The sequence below is a fragment of the Filicampus tigris genome, chromosome 15 (genome assembly GCF_054856515.1).
Source record: "Filicampus tigris isolate MCC_2025a chromosome 15, RoL_Ftig_1.0, whole genome shotgun sequence".
Lineage (NCBI taxonomy): Eukaryota > Metazoa > Chordata > Actinopteri > Syngnathiformes > Syngnathidae > Filicampus > Filicampus tigris.
In genome coordinates, this window is record NC_141231.1 from 7,648,061 (window position 1) to 7,666,724 (window position 18,664).

General features: G+C 38.3%; 2 protein-coding genes across 6 annotated transcripts; one reads left to right on the top strand and one right to left on the bottom strand.

Moving 5' to 3' along the window:
* The first annotated feature begins 360 nt into the window (after positions 1 to 360).
* LOC147135299 (uncharacterized) lies at positions 361 to 6,503 on the top strand. 4 transcript variants are annotated; one of them, XM_086053860.1, is made up of 6 exons: positions 361 to 480; positions 882 to 1,030; positions 1,800 to 1,829; positions 2,186 to 2,328; positions 5,909 to 5,980; positions 6,063 to 6,503. In XM_086053860.1, exons 2-6 carry the CDS (start codon positions 910 to 912, stop codon positions 6,075 to 6,077), a joined length of 381 nt encoding a protein of 126 aa, XP_085909986.1. In that variant the 5' UTR covers positions 361 to 480; positions 882 to 909; the 3' UTR covers positions 6,078 to 6,503. The 4 variants fall into 4 exon arrangements, with proteins under 4 accessions (XP_085909986.1, XP_085909987.1, XP_085909988.1 ...); XM_086053861.1 differs by lacking the exon at positions 361 to 480 and adding an exon at positions 692 to 773; XM_086053862.1 differs by lacking the exon at positions 361 to 480 and adding an exon at positions 692 to 754.
* nop14 (NOP14 nucleolar protein homolog (yeast)) lies at positions 4,500 to 18,196 on the bottom strand. 2 transcript variants are annotated; one of them, XM_086053858.1, is made up of 19 exons: positions 18,005 to 18,196; positions 16,257 to 16,439; positions 15,705 to 15,839; positions 15,485 to 15,626; positions 14,545 to 14,693; positions 14,334 to 14,471; positions 13,699 to 13,821; positions 12,733 to 12,864; positions 12,281 to 12,647; positions 11,073 to 11,203; positions 10,923 to 11,008; positions 10,807 to 10,836; positions 9,645 to 9,711; positions 9,126 to 9,279; positions 8,893 to 9,052; positions 8,102 to 8,249; positions 7,729 to 7,847; positions 7,495 to 7,650; positions 4,500 to 7,417 (listed from the first exon to the last, which is right to left on the bottom strand). In XM_086053858.1, exons 2-19 carry the CDS (start codon positions 16,437 to 16,439, stop codon positions 7,321 to 7,323), a joined length of 2,517 nt encoding a protein of 838 aa, XP_085909984.1. In that variant the 5' UTR covers positions 18,005 to 18,196; the 3' UTR covers positions 4,500 to 7,320. The 2 variants fall into 2 exon arrangements, with proteins under 2 accessions (XP_085909984.1, XP_085909983.1); XM_086053857.1 differs by having other exon boundaries at positions 9,645 to 9,746; positions 10,701 to 10,836.
* Between the last annotated feature and the right edge of the window lie 468 nt (positions 18,197 to 18,664).

The window sequence follows — 18,664 nt, forward strand, 5'->3', positions numbered from 1 at the left end:
TTTACTTAAAACCCAAGTGACCCTACATTGTAGAGTCAACATGAAAAGTTATCATTATTGTTATTATTATTATTATTATTATTATTATTATTATTATTATTGTTAATATTATTATTATTGTTATTATTATTATTAATATTATTACTTTTGTGACATTTTCATGATTGGCCATTCAGTCTACGGAATTTACAAACTGAATGCCAATTAATGATACTGCCATACAACATCCACTCTCATCTAAAATGTATTGATTATAATTTCAAATCAAGAGGCTGGCTGATGCTGATGCGCTTCTGCAAAGCACTTCGTGAAGCATCCTGTCAGCATCACTCCCTCTATCAACGAGGCGTGTCTTTTTGCACACACACAACTACAACACTACTCTCTCTCCCACTGTGTCGAGTGAGTTTTGGAGTGAGCAAACAGGTTTTTCGGGGGAAATTCAACCCGGAACTGACAGAGGACGTTAACACACAACAGGTGCGTGACATCGACATTACAAAAAAAAAACATATATATATATATATATATATATATATATATATATATATATATATATATATATATATATATATATATATATATATATATATATTTATTATATTTATTTACATTTAATATATTTATTTACATTTTAATATCGTTAGCTATTTTAGTAAATCACATTGGGTGTAATTTTTACGGCTACTACAGGTATTTAGCATCTTTATTTTTCAAAAAGGGGGGGCTCCCCCAATCGACGCTTCCACAGGTGGTAAGGATCCACATGCGCGGTAAAAAGTAGGGCGTCGTCGTAGTGTTCGCTCAGCAACACGCGTCTGGTTTAAGTGACATCTCGGCAGCAGTGATTGACCCTCTTTTTCTCCTCTTTCGTTGTAAAGAAAGAACGAGTGCTCAGAGAGGACTAAAATGGAGGCGCTGAAGAAAGGACTGAACAAAGCCAAGGAAGGAGTGGTGGTGGCTGCAACGAAGACCAAGCAGGGAGTGAGTGGCGCGGCTGAGATCACCAAAGATGGGGTACTGTATGTCGGTGGGTCCCTCACTTAATATCGCCTCATTGATGTTTCCATTCATTCAACGCCTTTCTGTCGCGCTAATCGGGATCACGTGCTGCAGTTCGAACTGGCCAGTGGCCAGGTGTATTTTATTTCGATTTCAAATAAGGTTTTCATTCTACTTAACCCCATTTAACCTTGAAAGCTGACATAAATTTTTAGACCATGTTATTTAATTTTAACAAATCCTATTCACCAATGGGGTAGATTGTAGACTTAAAATGTTTCGATTTTAATTTAAAGTTTGTATTTTAAAATATTGTTTATATTTCTAGTTGTATTTCATTTTTCGGCACGTTGGCTCCTTTTAACCTTGACGAGCTGACATATACAGTAAATGTCAGGTCATTTTACATTAGTTATTAAACAATTATTAGTTATTAAAAAATAATATATTAAAAAACTATGAATTGTACTTTAATTTTTTTCATATGGTTTTTGTACAATTATAATGAATTATCACTCTTTTGTTAGCTTTTGTATCTTTAAAAAAATAAACATTTGCATTGTGTGTATTTTGTGACTTTTTCTGCATTATATCCATATTTCATGAATATTTCATATTTATATTTCGTACTTGTGTTACTAGTCTTGTAATTAAAAAAACATTTATACTGTATATTATCAGTATCTACATATCACAAATGTATTTTATTATTAAAATAATGAATTATTGATATTCATAAGTATAAATAGTACATTTCATTCAATTTCACCCATCATAGTTTTCTCTTCTACTTTCAGGCAACAAAACAATGGATGGAGTCACAACAGGTATCTAGTGATCTATCTGACACTAAACATTACACAAATTGAATGAAGGTGAGCAGCAAGGTGCCATATTTCCATGCACGGACCCCTTGGGAGGGGAAAATGTAGCTGTCACAAACAAGCAGAGGCACCCATGGTGATCTCCCGTGAGGCATCCCAGGAGCTCCATGCTCCATGTTAATAGGCTAAATGCAAAGTGTGCCTTTTACACGTGAAGCAGAACCAGATGTGCTGGAAATGCAAAGGCCTAATTGCACAAAGCCGACAGACAATAGAGGGTGTGGTTGTGTGTTCTTCAAGTTAAAGTCGTACAGGAATCGAAAGTGTCTGATGCCCTCCTTTCTTCTTTCTTTCGACAGTCGCAGGTAAAACGGTGGAGGGGGTGAGTCACGTAGGTGGAGCAGTGGTTAGCGGGATGACCAACGTGGCCAACAAAACGGTGGAGGGGGCGGGCAACATCGTCAACGCCACTGGATTGGTCAAGAAGGATCCCGCCAAACCGGTGAGAACAAATACTTGAATATAAGACGAGCTGTCCTCAGGCCAAGGCCAAAGTTTGAGTGAAAAGTTGAAAAGAAAATCCTACAGCTACATTCAGAGCTGGGCAGTTCGTCCCAGGGCCGGACCGGTCGGACCCTCCGGCCCGGCCGGATGCCCCTTTGTTGGGGAGGGGTCTGACACATTTAAAAAAAATGGCCGGAAGTGGATTTTAGTCCGGCCCGCTAATCGGCCCTCATACGTCTGACGTGGTCACGAGGCGGCCAAATTTCATCTCAGCCTACTCAGTGAAAGGCTTCTTTTTAGGCTTCTTTCTACTCCCGCGTCGGCGTGAGCGAACGGGGCGGGGGGTGATAATTTTTATGAATAAGGGCAGGGGGAGGCCGGAAGGGTACCCAGGTCAAGGGTGGAGGGTCGCGGCACGACCGGCAAAAAAGGGTCAAGTGCCCAGCTCTGGTTACATTCTCACCAAAATAAAACAGAATCCTGCTAAACATTAAGTAGTATTAGAGCAACACTGAAAAGAATTACACAAAAAGTACAATTATGAGAAAAAAAGTAATGAAATTAAGGATGTAGTAGGAGTCATTAATATTCATTAACATGCAAAATTCCCACCAAAACGTTTGCGCAACTCTATTCTCATAGGCATATAGGTAAAATGTATTTTGGTTAAAGAAAAAAAAAAAATTCTCGCCACTTTTTTCTCACAAAAGCGAGTTATTTTCATAAATCCTGACTTTCACTTAAAAAAAAACTCTCAGGGTTTTATGTTTTGTGACAGCCTGTGATATTTTGAATACGGAATTGCGACTTTGGCAAATCTAGTTATTTTCATAAAACTATTTTTTTCCTCCTCATGATTGGATGTTCATGTAAATGTGAATTTATTCTCAGAATATTTTAACTTAAATTTCATTACAACTTTTTGGGGGGAGCAAAAATGGTGGGTTTATTTTGATTCACGTACTTCTTCAAGTCACATGAAACGTTCTGCTATGAATGCTATGGTGACATCCATGTTAATGACTCTGTCAAGTTTGTGGTTGTGATTTTTATTTTTTCCCCCTTGGGGCGGCGTGGGTGGGGCACAAGCCATGTCGCAAGATTGAAATAAATCTTAAATCTTTTAAACCCAACTCCTGCGAACATGTCTTAATCTAATAATGGGTCTTGCTTTGTGCACCATGGCACAGAAAAGCACCTTCCCCAAATCTGTCCTCATTAAAGAAGGATTAACATCTCCCGTTGACTCATCCTCCATTTCATGCACGTCCACTCAAAATGGCCATGTGACCTTGAGCCGTTGGTCGTCCCACGTCTTCTTCGTCATCTTTACAGTGTTGCTCATCAGTCAGGAGGAACATTTCCCCGCTCCAAATAAATCAATAATATCGTTGAGAATTTACACTTGATGTTACGTGTTGAACATGTTTGGAGATGACAGTGTCTCTTCAATGAGTCACAATGCACCACTCTGAAGTGACAAGCAACAAGTCCTTTCGTCCTTGCAAATGTCCTTTAACGCGACTAAACACGCACAGACGCGGCGTGTAATCAGGCTACGCACCCCGTGGGATACGACACACCACCTGGAATATGAGCCCACTCCTTATGATGAGCCCAACTGGCGGCAGGAACAGAGCGACAGATGGACGGACTGACAGCGTAGTGTCATCCTTTTAGACGCTGAGGCAGTTTATCAGCGAGGATCCCATTAGAAAATGACACCAGGTTGACAGACGACTAGCAACACAGAGGGGAAAGTAAAGGATCAATATGAAATGCTAGGCAGAGGTAATCAGTCAGGAGAATGGACTTCTTCCAACTTTGGTTGGAACAATTTGGGGAAAGGAGCGTTTCTGTGCCAAAGCCAGATTCATCAAATCAACGCATGCTGAGCCGTAAAAAGAACTTGCTGTATTCTCAAATTTATATATATATATGTCATATTTTTTACTGAATTTTTATTTCTTTATATGTATATATAAGAAATAAAAATTCAGTAAAAAATACAGTACACATATACTGTATTTTAAAACAATAATTAACTATACAGTATTTACAATTTAATATCTACATGTGGATGAAAGAGCAAAGTTTGTGGCTAAAGTGTGTGTGAGCGGCATACATACTGCACCGGTTCCATTCAAGTGAATCGGAGCGAGCACCGCCTTCAATGTTTCCAATTTTTTATTTATTTATTCACACCCACGTCCTTTCTTTAACAACCTGTCTGTTCTTTGACTGAAATTCTCTTTATTACGGAGTTAAAAAAAAAAGACATGCTGATAACCCTGGGAGCTCCATCAACTAATTGTTAGAATTAAATTATGTCTGTTTTAGGTAAAGCATGTTTATTGAACAACTTTACAGATTTGCAAAAAATATATATATTTTTTTAATTTTACCCTTTTTATTGAAAATGACAATGTGCTCCAAATGTTGTTTATTGGCCTCCTTGACTACTAATAATCGGAATTGGCTCTGACCAGCGAGCGAGCGCCGTAACTTTGCTCAAATAATTGACCACTCGACTCAGTACAACTCTTACAATTAAATTGTACTATGCATGATAACTCTATTAAAAACCCGTGGATGGAGCCATGGTGTACAAGTAGAGGAGTTCTTGTCTTTGACATGCTAGCAGTAGTTAGCCTTATCCGACACCGGCATCGCACTCAAGGTAAAATCAAGCAAGTAAAATATGAATGGACTACGGCAACTAAAAAGATAAAGTAGTCCTAAGACGGTTGGTCAACGATGATGTATGCACTGCAAGAGAGTATTCGTTCACTTACATTGGATGAACATTGAATGAAGGCTAATATATGTCAACAACTGCTTTGGGGTAGACATAATGCAAATAAGCATTTACAATGCACCGATGGAGGACAAACTGCACATTACATGACATGACGATGTACAAAAAAACAGTTAACTGTTATTTAAAGAAAATGTTTAAAACAAAATCAATATTGACTGATATGAAATACTTAGATTGTGACAGTTTTTCAAACATTTCTCAGCCCTTCTAAGCACATTATCTTTAAAACTGAGTTTATTTAATCTTAATATCGACCAGTTTATTTCACTCTTTCATAGTTACATTGACCTCTTATTAAAGGTTAAGTATTATGTTAAAATAAAATAACCTAAATGTATTTTTCTTCAGGTCATTATTTTCAATAGTTGGAAAAAAGAAAAAAAATCAATATATATCAATATCGACCAATATGAAACACTTATATCGTGATATACTTTTCAGTCATATCGCCCAGCCCTACTGTCATTACAACTTTGTCTCATAAAATTGTCGCTTTATTGCCATATTTCAAGTCTATTTTCTTGATTATAGCATTTTTGTGAGTACATTTTTTTCCCCAGTCCAAATGACTGCTGTTTTTGTGTGTGTAAAAAAACAAAAAACAAAACTTATTTTATTTTTTTAAATTCCAAATGTATGGAAGTGTGGGTGGTGACATTGTTCAAAGAGGTTGGTGATTAATGAGAAACGTCAGCCAGGGAAATTGTCTGAAAAATTTGAGTGCCATTTTTTTTGTTGCCGTTTGCCTGTCTTCCAGAGTGATGACAACTCTGCCGCTCAAGATGCGGCTGAGTCACCGGTAGATACCGACACCACTGACGCCACTGAGGTGAGATTCCATTAAAATGAAAAAAAAAAAAACACTTGCCATGGATGTGAGTGATGACATCTGGTCTCGTCTTGTCTCTTAGGACGACACAGACTGAAGATGTTTTAAGATGGACGGTCGGAACATTCCATGTCTCTCTGCCAAGTCCCGTCGTGCCTCGTCTTGGTCGTCTATGATGTCCGTGTGTGTAAAAGTTTTGTATTGAAAGACGGTGTGTGTTTGTATTGTGCGTGTCTTTTGCACATCAGCAAATTGACCTCAGGTGTCTTGTTTGTGACAGTGATGATTCCAATTTATTATCGCTGTGTGCGTTTGTCAGTAAGTAGCACATGGAACTAGACCACAATTACCCACCCGTCTCTATATGAACAATGACCATGTCAATATTCTCTATTTTTTGCTATGGCGTCCGTTTATGTATCCATGTTGTATTTTCATCATGAAATTGAAAATAAATGTATGGACCTGTATGTATGATATCATATGGGATTTAGTGTTGAATAAAAGTATGTGTTTAAAAGTACCTGTAACTGTTTTTGCCTTGATTAGGGGGGAAGTGAGTGTTAATTTATTGTAGTATTAAATATCCTTTTTCCATAAATAATGACAATTTAAATACATAAGAAAACATTTTAGCCATCTTTTTTTTTTTTTTTTTAATTCTATTTGCGCTATAGGGAAAATTGAGGCGTTTATTTGCAGCACAGTGTTTGTTAAAGTTAACGACAATTCCGGAAAGAGTGGTGACGGCTATTTTAAGAAATATTTTATAATTAGTGTATTTTATACTTAAGTGTAAGCATTTTTGACATATTGATCTAAAAAACAGGAAATACATTTAAATGATTTTTTTTTTATGAATACTTTTTAAGAGGTGAAAGGGAGGGTTTATTGAGGTGCAGATATTATGGGATAGTTTGAATGCATTATACATCAGGCATGTGTTGCTAGAAATGCTTGAATGTTCTCAACCAACGTGTACTTGCAAATCACATGTCTGAAAATATTTGCAATGTAAAATATATATAGCTGTGTAGTTCTTAAGGTCCACCAGACATTTACAAAAGAAATTGAAATGTTAACATTTTAACTGACATTTAGATTTGCATTTTACAGTAAAATTGTATCAGACAATTAGCTCCACCTGGATGTTCTCATCACCTATTGACGAGCCTCACAAAAACAGCGACTGTATAAGACTGGCGAAGAAAATGGATTCATGAAACCAGTCCTGAGTGATTGCGTATTGTAACATGTCAACTGTGTATGTGTGGAGTTGACACCAGAAGTGTGTAGTTGTCAGAAAAAAAGTCAAGAATCGTCCATGTGAGGCAGGACGCTCATTTCCTCTTCCTCCTCTTGAGAGCTTTCCACTCTCCCTCCTGCGTGGCTAAGCTGCCGAAGAGCTCCTTTACCTTCCTCTTCCTTTCTGTGTCCCTGTGGGTAACAATAAGCAGGTTGAGGGTGAGCGGCGCCCACGAGCTTCGCGAGGCTCGCGTGACAATAACACCTACCTTATCATGACTTCGTTGAGCTTCTCGCTGGCGAGGAAGTGAGTGTCCTTCCTGATCTCCCTCAGTGCTCCCTTGAACTCTTTCTTGTACTTGTGACGCAGTCTGTGCTCTTCCTTCTGCTCCCTGGTCTGGCCACGCTTCTTCCCGTAGTCCAACCTGCAGGAAAGAAACACGTAGCACTGACTAAAGTGCCACACGTGCGCCTCATTATGACCGCTTTTTATGTTCACGTACACCTGCACAATCTTGGGTGTAAACAGCTTCAGAGGGACAGGCTTCTTCTTATCGAACACTAGACGGCTGCGAGCGAGCGGATCACCGCCGACGACCTCCAGAATCGCCGCTCGAAGCTCCTGTGGCGACAATTTAAGAACATTCTCACACAAAGCTACACAACACGACCCATTTTGTTAAATTCTGACAGCATGAAGTGTTTCTGGTCTGTGCTCAAAATCACGCTACTTATTTTTCAATATTTCTGTCTTCTCCAGACATGATAATATCCAAATTGTTATTCTAATCAAAAGGGAAATAGTTCTGTTCAATCATTCAAAAAAGTCCCGGCTGGTATTATATAAGGTAAAGATAGGAGTTAAGGACAACCCACCTTTAAAGGCTCTGGTAATAAGTTTGAGGAGAAATGTTGTGAGAGCAGCGCTGTGATTGGCTGAAAGATGTGTGAGAAGCAGGCCAGGTCCTTGTACAGCACACAGCATTTGTTCAGCAACTCCATGCACGTGGACACGCATGTCAACCTGACAACAATAACATTACAGAATTTTTCATCACTTATGAATTGCAAAACTGGTGACAAAAGCGGGGGAAATGTTTTTACAGGTGATGTTTTAGTAACATTTTAATATTCCATACTGTCTTACATGTGCCAAGTAATTATTTTTAACTTATACAAAAAAGTCTGAAAGTAATAAGATCAAATTAAATTTGAAAGAATAAAATGAATACAAAATAAAACACATTTTACAAATTATGTTGAATTTACTTTTAAACTTCAAATGAAATTAATACAAACCAAATCAACATTTTTAAAATACTTTAAAAAATCAAAAATCAAATCAAATGTAATTGCATTTTCAAAATAAAATACTGCACATGCTTTTAAAATACATGTAAAGACAAATGAAAAAATAGAATCAATTATTAGAATTTTTAAATTTCTTTAACAACGAAGAAGTAAATAAAAAAAAAAAGGAACAACACAAAAACTGCTTTAAAATAAAAATGACAGATTCGTAAAAGAAAAGTAAATTCACTGGAAGTGACAATGGTGGAGCACACACTGAACTGGTCGCCAGCCAATTGCAGAGTACAATCAGAAAACCATTCACACCTATAGACGATTTAGTCTTCAATTCAACAGGGAAACTTGCAAACCGCTACCTGTAGTGATCTGCGTCCACGTCATTCTTTAACGTGAGGTGCTGTGTGGCAGACAGCGGCAGGGTTTTCCCACTCCAGCTCTTCCAGGATTCGGGGTCGGACAGCACCAGCAGATTGCTGTGTTTCCCCGTGCTCCTAAAAGGTGGAACGACACTGTAACCTGCAATATCAAGAAAAAAAATCAGTTTGTTGGTAGCGGCGATGAAATGGCGTGAAGATGAGATGGCGTCAACCTGCAGAGGTCTTGTCCCGTACGGCTAGATGTAGCGTTCCGGACAGGAAGTTAATGAGCTCGGGCAGAAAGCGCTTGGAAAAAGAGACGTACTCCACTGCCAGACAGCACAACGCTAAACCCGACGTCACGTCCTCTAATGACCTCACCGGGCACTGTGCACACATAATTTGGAGTCTTTATATGGGAACATACTGTACCTGCTCAAATAGTGGCATTACTGAGTGTGTATGTAAGGCCATTTTTTTGTCTCTGATTGTGAATTTGACTGTGAAAAACATGAAAATAACTCAAAAACCTGATGTGCTACAAAAAAGGAAAGACATTTTTTAAATAAACCTCAAAAAACCTTTAAGGATACACAAAGCCATCTCTGATTAACATTTGCTGTTGACCAGTGTTATATGATGTGCACTATGAGATATGTGCTAATGTGATATGTACTATAACCATGCAGTGTATACTACTTCCTGACCATGTACACACAATGACTATGTGGTGTGTGCTATGTATTACGCACCTTCGTGAGAGCTTGGCCTATGTAAAGCAGTGCCGGTGTGGTGACAGGATGTCGGAAGTCAGATGTAGGAAACAGCAATGCCACCACCTTCAGGTAAATTAGCTAAAAGCAAAAATATGAATAAACATACAGTATCCATAAACACCAAAAGCAAACACAGCTATCTCATACCATTGTACGATTTTAAGTGATGCTAACATATTTAGGGTTCCTAAGGCAAGTTAAATTCAAGACATTTTAAACCAATTTTATATTAAATTTAAGTCCAACTTCACAATGCTCCCAATATCCCATGTTGGCCAAAGTTGCTCCAGTAAATAAATGATGTGCATCTGCTCTTTAGAGTCCACATTACTGTTTTGTTGGTTCCTCGTCCATTATTGTGTAATGATATCACCAGTCATTCCATAGATTGTCTTAAGAATGTTAATATAATTTTTAGATTTGAGACTATATACAATTGTAAAATCCCACTTAATCATATGTCAACATTTTTTAAGACTTTTAACAGATTGATTCAAGATATTATAATGCCAATTAAGGCCGTATTTTTTATGGATTCAATGTCTTTTTAAACTTTTGAAGGATCTCAGGGAACCCTGGTATTGCTAACCCTGCTCAGGGTGCAACAAAGTCAATGCTATCATACAGCACAGCTGAACAATGGGCTCAAGCATTGATACTGGACAGAAAACCAGACTTGAGAATGGATGCTAATTCACTGTTTGAGCACAAATGCAGGAATATTAATAATAAACAGTAGATTTGAAAAAGCTAATAATTGTTAGGTGTCTAAATCATGAAAAACAAATTGTTACACAGGCTAGACCGCTCTAATGGAGAAACAATCACACTGTGAATGGCTCTTAAGTAATTTATAGCAGATGAATAAATTCGTGACAGCAGTGTGTAACATAGCGGCTACTGTAATTTACTGGAAAAAAAATGGACAATAGGATGAACTAGGTGTGATTTGGTTTAGAAAATAAAACCATGTTTAAGGCAGACAAAAGTGCTAAAATAAGGCAAAATAAGGTAAGGAATAGTTAATAATACCACATCTAGTGTTGGGAAGGCAGCATTCCCTTTGACTTCGAGCACTTCCTCCATGCTGTGAGCAGCATCTCCAATGATTGTCTGCATGGACTTACAGGCTGCTTCTGGAAACATCTGACACAAGCTGTATACCTCTCTACACGGATGATAAAAGAAGAAATAATTTATGGAAGATAAATATTGAAGATATTTAAATTAGCTTACAACTAACAATTAACTCACGGAATTAGCTTGTCAACAGTGGTAAGTTCAGGAGGACTCCGACAGGACAGTTCTCCAAGGTAGTCCAACAGAAACCCCACCAGTTTCTGACACACAGACATTATTCATTCATAATAGGATTAATTACGCAAAATAAATACACGATTGTACCTGCAGTTTGAGCTTATTCCCCACAGCCAGGCTGGGGTGGTTGCACTTCTGAGTCCGGGCCACGATGAGGCGCTGGTTCTCAGGTGTGTGACCGCGAAGTAGCTTTTCAAGATCTTTGGAGCTTTCTGGAACTGTAAGAACGATAAACAATGCAAGCTGTTACACGTTAAAAAAACACACAAAAAAAACACACAAGAAGACACTAATACTATTGGACGGACGGATAATTCTGACTATAACAGTGCTACTGCTAATGGTAGCTACTAGCTAGTTAAGCATAAAAAACAGCTAACAAGACAGCTAATGCAACTTCAATGATAAGAGGTAGCTAAACGGCACCAAATACACTGCTGATAAAAAGATGGCAACACAGGCCAATTAAATGCTGAAAGCAAAGCTAATATATCAGCTAACACACTTCTAACAGCCCATGCGGTCTAACATAGTGCTATTTAACTCATTCACTGCCAGACATTTTCAGACCCCCTTTTACCCTAACGTTTGAAAAAATTTGAAAAAAATATAAATAAGTCGTTGGGATTGAATGGCTGGACTGTGAAAAGACAAGTAAATTCATCAATAGCAGTGAATGAGTTCAGGTTTTGGGTCAGGCCGTTTTTTTTGTCAATAACGAGTAAAGTTGAGTAAAACTATCTATTATACCGATAACATGGGAGCAAAAGAGAGGCGGTAGTACAGTTTCATCAGTTACATGGAATTGGTCTTGGTTTGCATTGTCAAAAATTTGCAAAAAAAAAAAAAGAAAGAAAGACCGAATTATTTAACCGTTTCAAACGCAGTACAAGACTTGACTACAAGACTATTTTCTGCTTTCCCCCCAATTGAGTTGTACAGGATATAGTTCATATTAATGATGGAACGATTGTAAAATAATTTATCATAGACTTCATTTATTTTAATATCACAAAAACCTTGCATTTGAACCTGGGGTGTGTCCACTTTTTATAGCGACTGTGTATTCTTTTTATCGTTTCATTGCTGCTAATGCTAGAACATATAGTGTTTTCATTGCATCCTCACACATATTCATGCCCTTATTTATTTGATGTTGTTAACTTGTGTGAACAGCAGTGCCACTCTCTGCTCCCTTAATTATTCCACAAGGCTCAAAAAAGGTTTCTGAATCTAATAATGTAACAGAGCGCTAACGAGCCATTGCTAACAGTCTAATCAAAGAGGTTCATTACCAGTGAACGTGTACGGAAGTTCAGCTTTGGCCGCTTCCTGCTGGGCCTTCTTCTCCTCTTTGTTCTTCTTCGGTTTGATCTCCTCATCCTCCACCTCTTCCTCACTTTCTCGCTCTGACTCCAAGTCTGAATGACCATCCTCTCCCATCTCCCCCTCCTCCTCCTCCTCATCATCATCATCATTCTCATCTTCTTCCTCATTGCTGCCACCATCCGCCTCTTCATCTTCCTCGTTGCTGCCACCATCCGCCTCTTCTTCATCTTCCTCATTGCTGTCACCATCCGCCTCTTCATCCTCCTCAGATTCTTCCTCTTTACCTTTTGCTCCATTCTCAACTGGTTCCTCGTCAAGATTCCATTTGCCATCCTTTACAATAGAGCAAACATATATAACCCGTACATATTTCCTGTACAAAACATATGTTGTGTTCATGTAGGGTATCTCGTGTCACCTGATAGGCTAAAGTTTTCTTGTCATCTTTGTCCAGGATGAAGCCGTCATGGAGGTCGTCGGCCGAGACGTGACTACGACTCGGCGCTGCTTCCACCTCTTCATCACCCATCATCCTCCTCAGTCGATCCGCCTTAAGAAAACAATCAGGTGGGTTATGGATATGACTATTTTTCTTAAAAATATGAAATTTTTTGGTTATTATGAAACATTTTCAAAAATACTTTTAAAAACCTATGATTTTTTTTAAATCTCAAAAGTAGATATTTTTCCAATTAAAATATATTTTTTTCATTGAAAATGTAAAGCTTTGTTTTCGAATGATCAACTTCCTTCAGAAATATCTGTTTTTTTCTCTAGAACTACAACATCTTGCTCTTCAGCTTTTTCTTTTTTCATATAATCTAATTTTTCCCTGAAAATACAAAACATTCCCAAAATGGTTGTAATAGTTTTGGATTTTTCATTTACCGGTATTTATTTAGTTTTTAAATTCAGTTAGAGATTTGTTAGGTATGATTACGGTAGTTTTTGTTTTTTCAAAAAAGCTTTGTTTTAGTTTTGTTTTTATTAGTTTTGGTATTAGGTTTTGTTTTTGTAGTATTTGTATATAGTAGTATAGTTGTAAAAACAAGTTCATTAAGTATTTTGTGGTAAAGTAAATGACAATTCTCAAACAACTGACCTTCCTTCTTCTGTGGCAAGGACAACCATGGGTTATGCGCCACATGTTGCTTCACCAAAGACAGAGTATCTGATCATATGTACCATACGTATGTAGTAGCCTGTGTTGCAAAATTCAGTGCAGCTGCTACATCAGCTGAGTTTATGTTAAGAGATAGAACCTCTCTGCAACACACACATCAACTGACACCTTAGTCCATTTTATTTTTGGCCCTTTCCTACACAGCGGTTAACTAGTATTTACCCTTGTATGCTCGTTCAGAATGTCATTTTGTGAACGCACCTCCAGTTTCTGCAGCTTCTCCCGCTCCTCCCTGGCGAGCTCCTCGGGGGTCTTCAATTTCTCAGAGGGCTGAGCCTTCATCTCGAAGCCCAGCTCCCGCACCATCTTGTCGTACTCCTCCAGCTGCGTAAACGTAAAGGGCAAAGTCAGCTCAGTGAGCATCTGCAGTAATCAACTCCACATGGTGCTAAACGATTTTGGCCAAAATCATAATCACGATTATTTTGATCAATATCATAATACTGATTATTAATCAAATGATTCATTATGTTTGGGGAAACATCTGTATTTTTATGGCACTGCAGGGCTGGTGGCATTTTGCCCCCAAATTCTGAGACAGTACAAGTCTACTTTTACCAGTAAATTTGCTGAATTTATTTTTATTTTACTACTGTTTTTTTTGTGGCTGACAAATTTTCAGCTCCGCGCTCAATCCCATTTATCAGTAATGTAATGAAAATCATTGGAATTGAAAATGTGAACAATGGCAGATTCATAAAAGTGAATTGTTACCTTTTGATATTTGTCTGTTTCCTAATAATTGTGAGAACTCATTCACAAGATGAGTGTACAAATCAAATGAAAATGTTTGAAAAAGGTTGGTGACCGGCCCCTGATCCAGCTGGTGCTCCCACCTTTGGTTTCTCCGCCGGCGTCTCGTCCCGCTGAGCTTTGGGCTTTTTGCGCACCATGAGCGTCTGGATGTTCTTCCACTCCTGGTCCAGCTTGTCTGTCAGCTCCTGTGCCTCCTCCTTTTGCACCTGTCGCTCCCTCTGAGCAAAAAGAGGAGGATGGCGGTTTTATTTGTCATATGTCATGGCTCCCAACAGCGAGGAGGCGGCTCACCTTCTCCTGTTTGGACTTGTGGATGAGCTCCTCGATCAGCTCCTGCCTGGACTTGGCCTTCGGGCCTCCCTCGTCGTCTGGTTGTTCCCCAGCGCTCTTTTTCCTCAGGAGGCCCCCACCGCCGCCAAAGTGAGAGGCAGTCAGCTCAGCTAAAAGATTCCAAATCAAGTTTTTAATTTAAATTACATTTTTAAAAATGAGTGGTAATTACCATCCTCTTTTCTGTTATAGAGACGTCGATATTATCATTGTCTCCAAACATATATCTTAACCATATATCACGTCGGTCTGGTTCTACTGGTTCAAAGTCCACAATCGCATCGTTTCTATCACTGCCGTTACTCATTTAAGGGCTCCCGTGACCGCGGTCTCCGCCATTATGTCTTGAAAAATTACAGAACATTCTCCGCGGGTTTACGACACCGTCACGTGTATATTCTGATGCATTTCATTGGTTAAGAGACCGAGAATTAAATAATAAATAGAAAATGACCTATACACTCTATGGTAGAAAGGCGATTATGCACTCCCGTCCTTAACGGGTTAATTTTTATTTAAAAAATTCTCTTGCATTATTATTGATTTATTTATAGTATTAACAATCATCTTTTTTATTCCATATATACACTTTTTTTCCTTCATTTTATTGATGGTCAGATAAGATGGATTATTATGATCTATTTCTGTTTTATTTTACCAAAGTATTATTTCAAAAATAGCTTTATATTTGTATGTAAGAATGTATATTCTTTATTTGACCAAAGTATTATATTTATTATGACATAAAATATTTAAAGATGTTAAAAACCTGTATAATTTTTATCATCCGTTCAATACTTTTAATTTAGGTGTGGGTGGGTGCACTTTAGAAAATGTGATTGTGAAAATATTCCTCTCGTTCGCTGTAACGTAAGCATTAGCTCGCATTTTTGGTTCTTACCCGACAAACGCCCTTTCTCCTCCGACTCGTCGTCACTGTTCACCAAGTCAGCGAACTTTTCCAATTCGGACAGAGATTGTCCGTAATGAGTCAGCTCCTCTTCCTCATTCAGGTTGTACATGTCTTTCTTCTCATGAGCGCGCTGAAATGCACCATTTAAAAGCCATTCAAGAGACTTGACAACACAGTCAAATGTTTGTAAAATGGCGGCATAGCTCACCTGTCTCTCCATGGCGAACCTCTGCAGGATCTTCTCTTCGGGCGCCATTTTGGAGTCGTACTCCCCAAAGCGCCTGTCGATGAACTTGTTGCTCTTGTTCTTCTGCTTGTACTCCTTCAAGAGCGTTTCCTTCCTCTATTGAACGTCAGCAAACATCATCCCATGAGACTGCAGCTCAGTGAGCATTGAAAAGGATTCCGTGTGTGCTTTGCTTTTGGTGCCATGACACCACAGAAGGGTACTCATGACAGCAAAGGGGAAATTTGTGACAAGAAACAGAGAACAAGAAATGGAAAGTGGAGGTAGATGCTAACGTAATTGCATCAAGAAACCGCTTCCTATTCTTTCTCTATTACAGTGTACAGTTGTCGAACTTTCTACATCAAGTACTACCAAAAAAGATACTTGAGAGTAGGGAATGTTGAAGTGTCAATTAACACGTACAGTAGTAAAGGCTTTAGGATATGTGACAGATTGACCCCGGAACAAACTGTTTCCATTCAAAATGATTCCCTGGTGAAAATTGTACATATGATGTCTCCGGAGTCTCACCTTGTTGATGGCTTTGGAGCGGGACACTCCAGGGAGGCCCACATCATGCTTGCTTTTCCTTCCCAGCACATCGAATTTCTTGCGGTTGATTTTCACCTCAAAGGGGTTGTTCTTGATCTCGGTAGAGGTCTTCACTTTGCGAACTTTGTCAGCCACACTCCGCTTTTTGGGCACCTTCCCCATCTGTAATAGTCATTTATTATTGTGTAAATGCTTAAGCACAATTTTATTCTACAACAAAAAATGATAACTATTAAATTTATCACAACAACAAACCACTTAAACGTCAACGTCTGCTTACCAGTCCTTCTTGATAATGTAACTCATGATGACAGGCTACAGCAGAAAGAATGCTGAAGTCTACAAAACCATTTTGTCTGGCAATTTACAGAGAAATGCATTCAAACTAATTGGGAGAAGCTTCATCATGCAACAAAATAATGAGCCTAAAATACATTGCCAACACGACAAAGGAATTCATCAGGGGGAAAGTGGAAAGTCTGAGACTAGACAAGTCAACCACCGGCCCTTAACCCAAGAGGGCATGCATTTCACCTCCTGAAAAGTACACTGAAGCGAAATAACCCCCAGAAACAAACAAGAACTGAAAGGGGCTGCAGTAAAGGCCTGGAAAAGAATTTCAAATGAAGAAAGCAACACTCTGGTGAAGTCAGTGGGTCGCAGACTTGATGCAGTTATTGCAAGTAAGGGTTATGCCACCAAATATTAAATGTTATTCAATTAATTTAATAATGTCTGTTGCAATATTTTTGCTTGCATTAAAAATGGGTGGCTTCAATGGTGCTTCAAGGTCCTCTGTTCTGAGTTGTTGAACACATCGATATGTAAATGCCATGAATTAAAAGATGGACCTTTTGCCTACTGTTAAATATTTTGATCTGAAACCCACACGTCTTAAGGTTACAACAAAAACAAATGACCTGACCATGCGAACACTCTTGGAGGGGACTCTATATTTTCGTCCCTCAAATTCCCACATATCATTCTGTGCTTTTTTTTTTGTAATACCAATCATCCATGTGTGACATTGGCTAATACCAATTCTGATACTGGTCACATGGAGTAGCTGCACATTTTACAATTCAATTTAGAGCTACTCACTAAAGATTACCTGAACAATCGATTAATCCGTCTTTTAATGGCTTTATTAATTGATCACTAAAATTTTTTAAAAAAACATTCTTTCCAGGTTTCCTGTCCAGTGATAAGGAAAGGGGCAGTGGCCACTACACTGAAAACAGTGTAGTCTCTGGTTTGCTGCAGGATACCAAGTACAAGCTGTGGGTCAGTCATCGGTTTTTTTTTTTTTGTGATCGGCAATGAAGGCATTGATCGACATATGCCGATCACGTCCACAGAAATAAGCCAATCACGATTGGTGGCTGATGCCAAACCATTACATATCCCAAAAGCTACTTCAGAACGTCCAAAATTTCAGCAATTTTCATTCACATTTCCCTTATAGAACGCCCAAATTGATGGGAGTCATTTTCTGTTCATTCAGACTACCATTTGTGAAGGTCCAAGAAATCACAATTTTCACATAAATTCCATTCTGAACCATTTCAGTTCAGCGTCAGCACTTCCGCATTCAAATGCAAACAGAAAATATAATTCATTGAATATTCATATATTACAGTACATGTCGCTGTTTCTAAGCAGACACATTAGCTCTGTTAGCAAAATTATTAGCGGAACCATAAACAAACCATCACTTGAGAAATTACCGTGTATGTGTCGCGGAGAGTCAATTTATACAATCCACCGCGAAAGGGACATTTAATCGCTAAATGGAGGTGACGCGTACTTCAATAACTAAAAAGTTATTTTAAGAGCAATATCCACGTTGTTTCGCTCCAGGTTGACCACAAGCATACATGCGTCGGACGGTGTGAAAGTTCAAAAAACAAAGGAAAGCAGCACAAACAAGAGCTACCGTATGTTGCACGTTTGCTTACAGCGCCACTACAGCGTTCAAAAATAGAATTACACGATTAACACGTCCAGAAAAGGTCGAGCGGACATTTTTTAAAATACACTTTTTGATTCGATTAAATATATTGTATATATTTATACACACTGTATTCATATAACAAGTTATAATTTTTTTATTGAAGGTTTTCAATAAAATAAAAAATATCACTAGTCAACAGCACATTTTTAACAGAGATGGCATTATGCGTCCTATTTTTTACACTGATTTTTGAGATATTTTCATTTTTTGTTTTTAAATTCGACCTTTAAAAGATTGTGCACTACGGGTTTTTACCATGCGTTGCATTATGTTATGAAAACCTGATGTGCTGGAGAAAAAACAAGGGAAGATTCAGAATCAGCGCGAAAAAATAATCTAGAAAAGTCTACTTGCATCTTTGATTTAAAAAAAA

Coding starts and splice junctions, on each gene's coding strand:
- LOC147135299 (XM_086053859.1), top strand. Junction 1,830..2,185: donor AATGGATGGAGTCACAACAG/GTATCTAGTGAT, acceptor TTCTTTCGACAG/TCGCAGGTAAAACGGTGGAG. Junction 2,329..5,908: donor AGAAGGATCCCGCCAAACCG/GTGAGAACAAAT, acceptor CCTGTCTTCCAG/AGTGATGACAACTCTGCCGC.
- nop14 (XM_086053857.1), bottom strand. CDS start 16,439: ATGGGGAAGGTGCCCAAAAAGCGGAGTGTGGCTGACAAAGTTCGCAAA. Junction 12,865..13,698: donor AGAAGCTGCAGAAACTGGAG/GTGCGTTCACAA, acceptor TGTTTTCTTAAG/GCGGATCGACTGAGGAGGAT. Junction 11,204..12,280: donor ACTTCCGTACACGTTCACTG/GTAATGAACCTC, acceptor TCGTTCTTACAG/TTCCAGAAAGCTCCAAAGAT.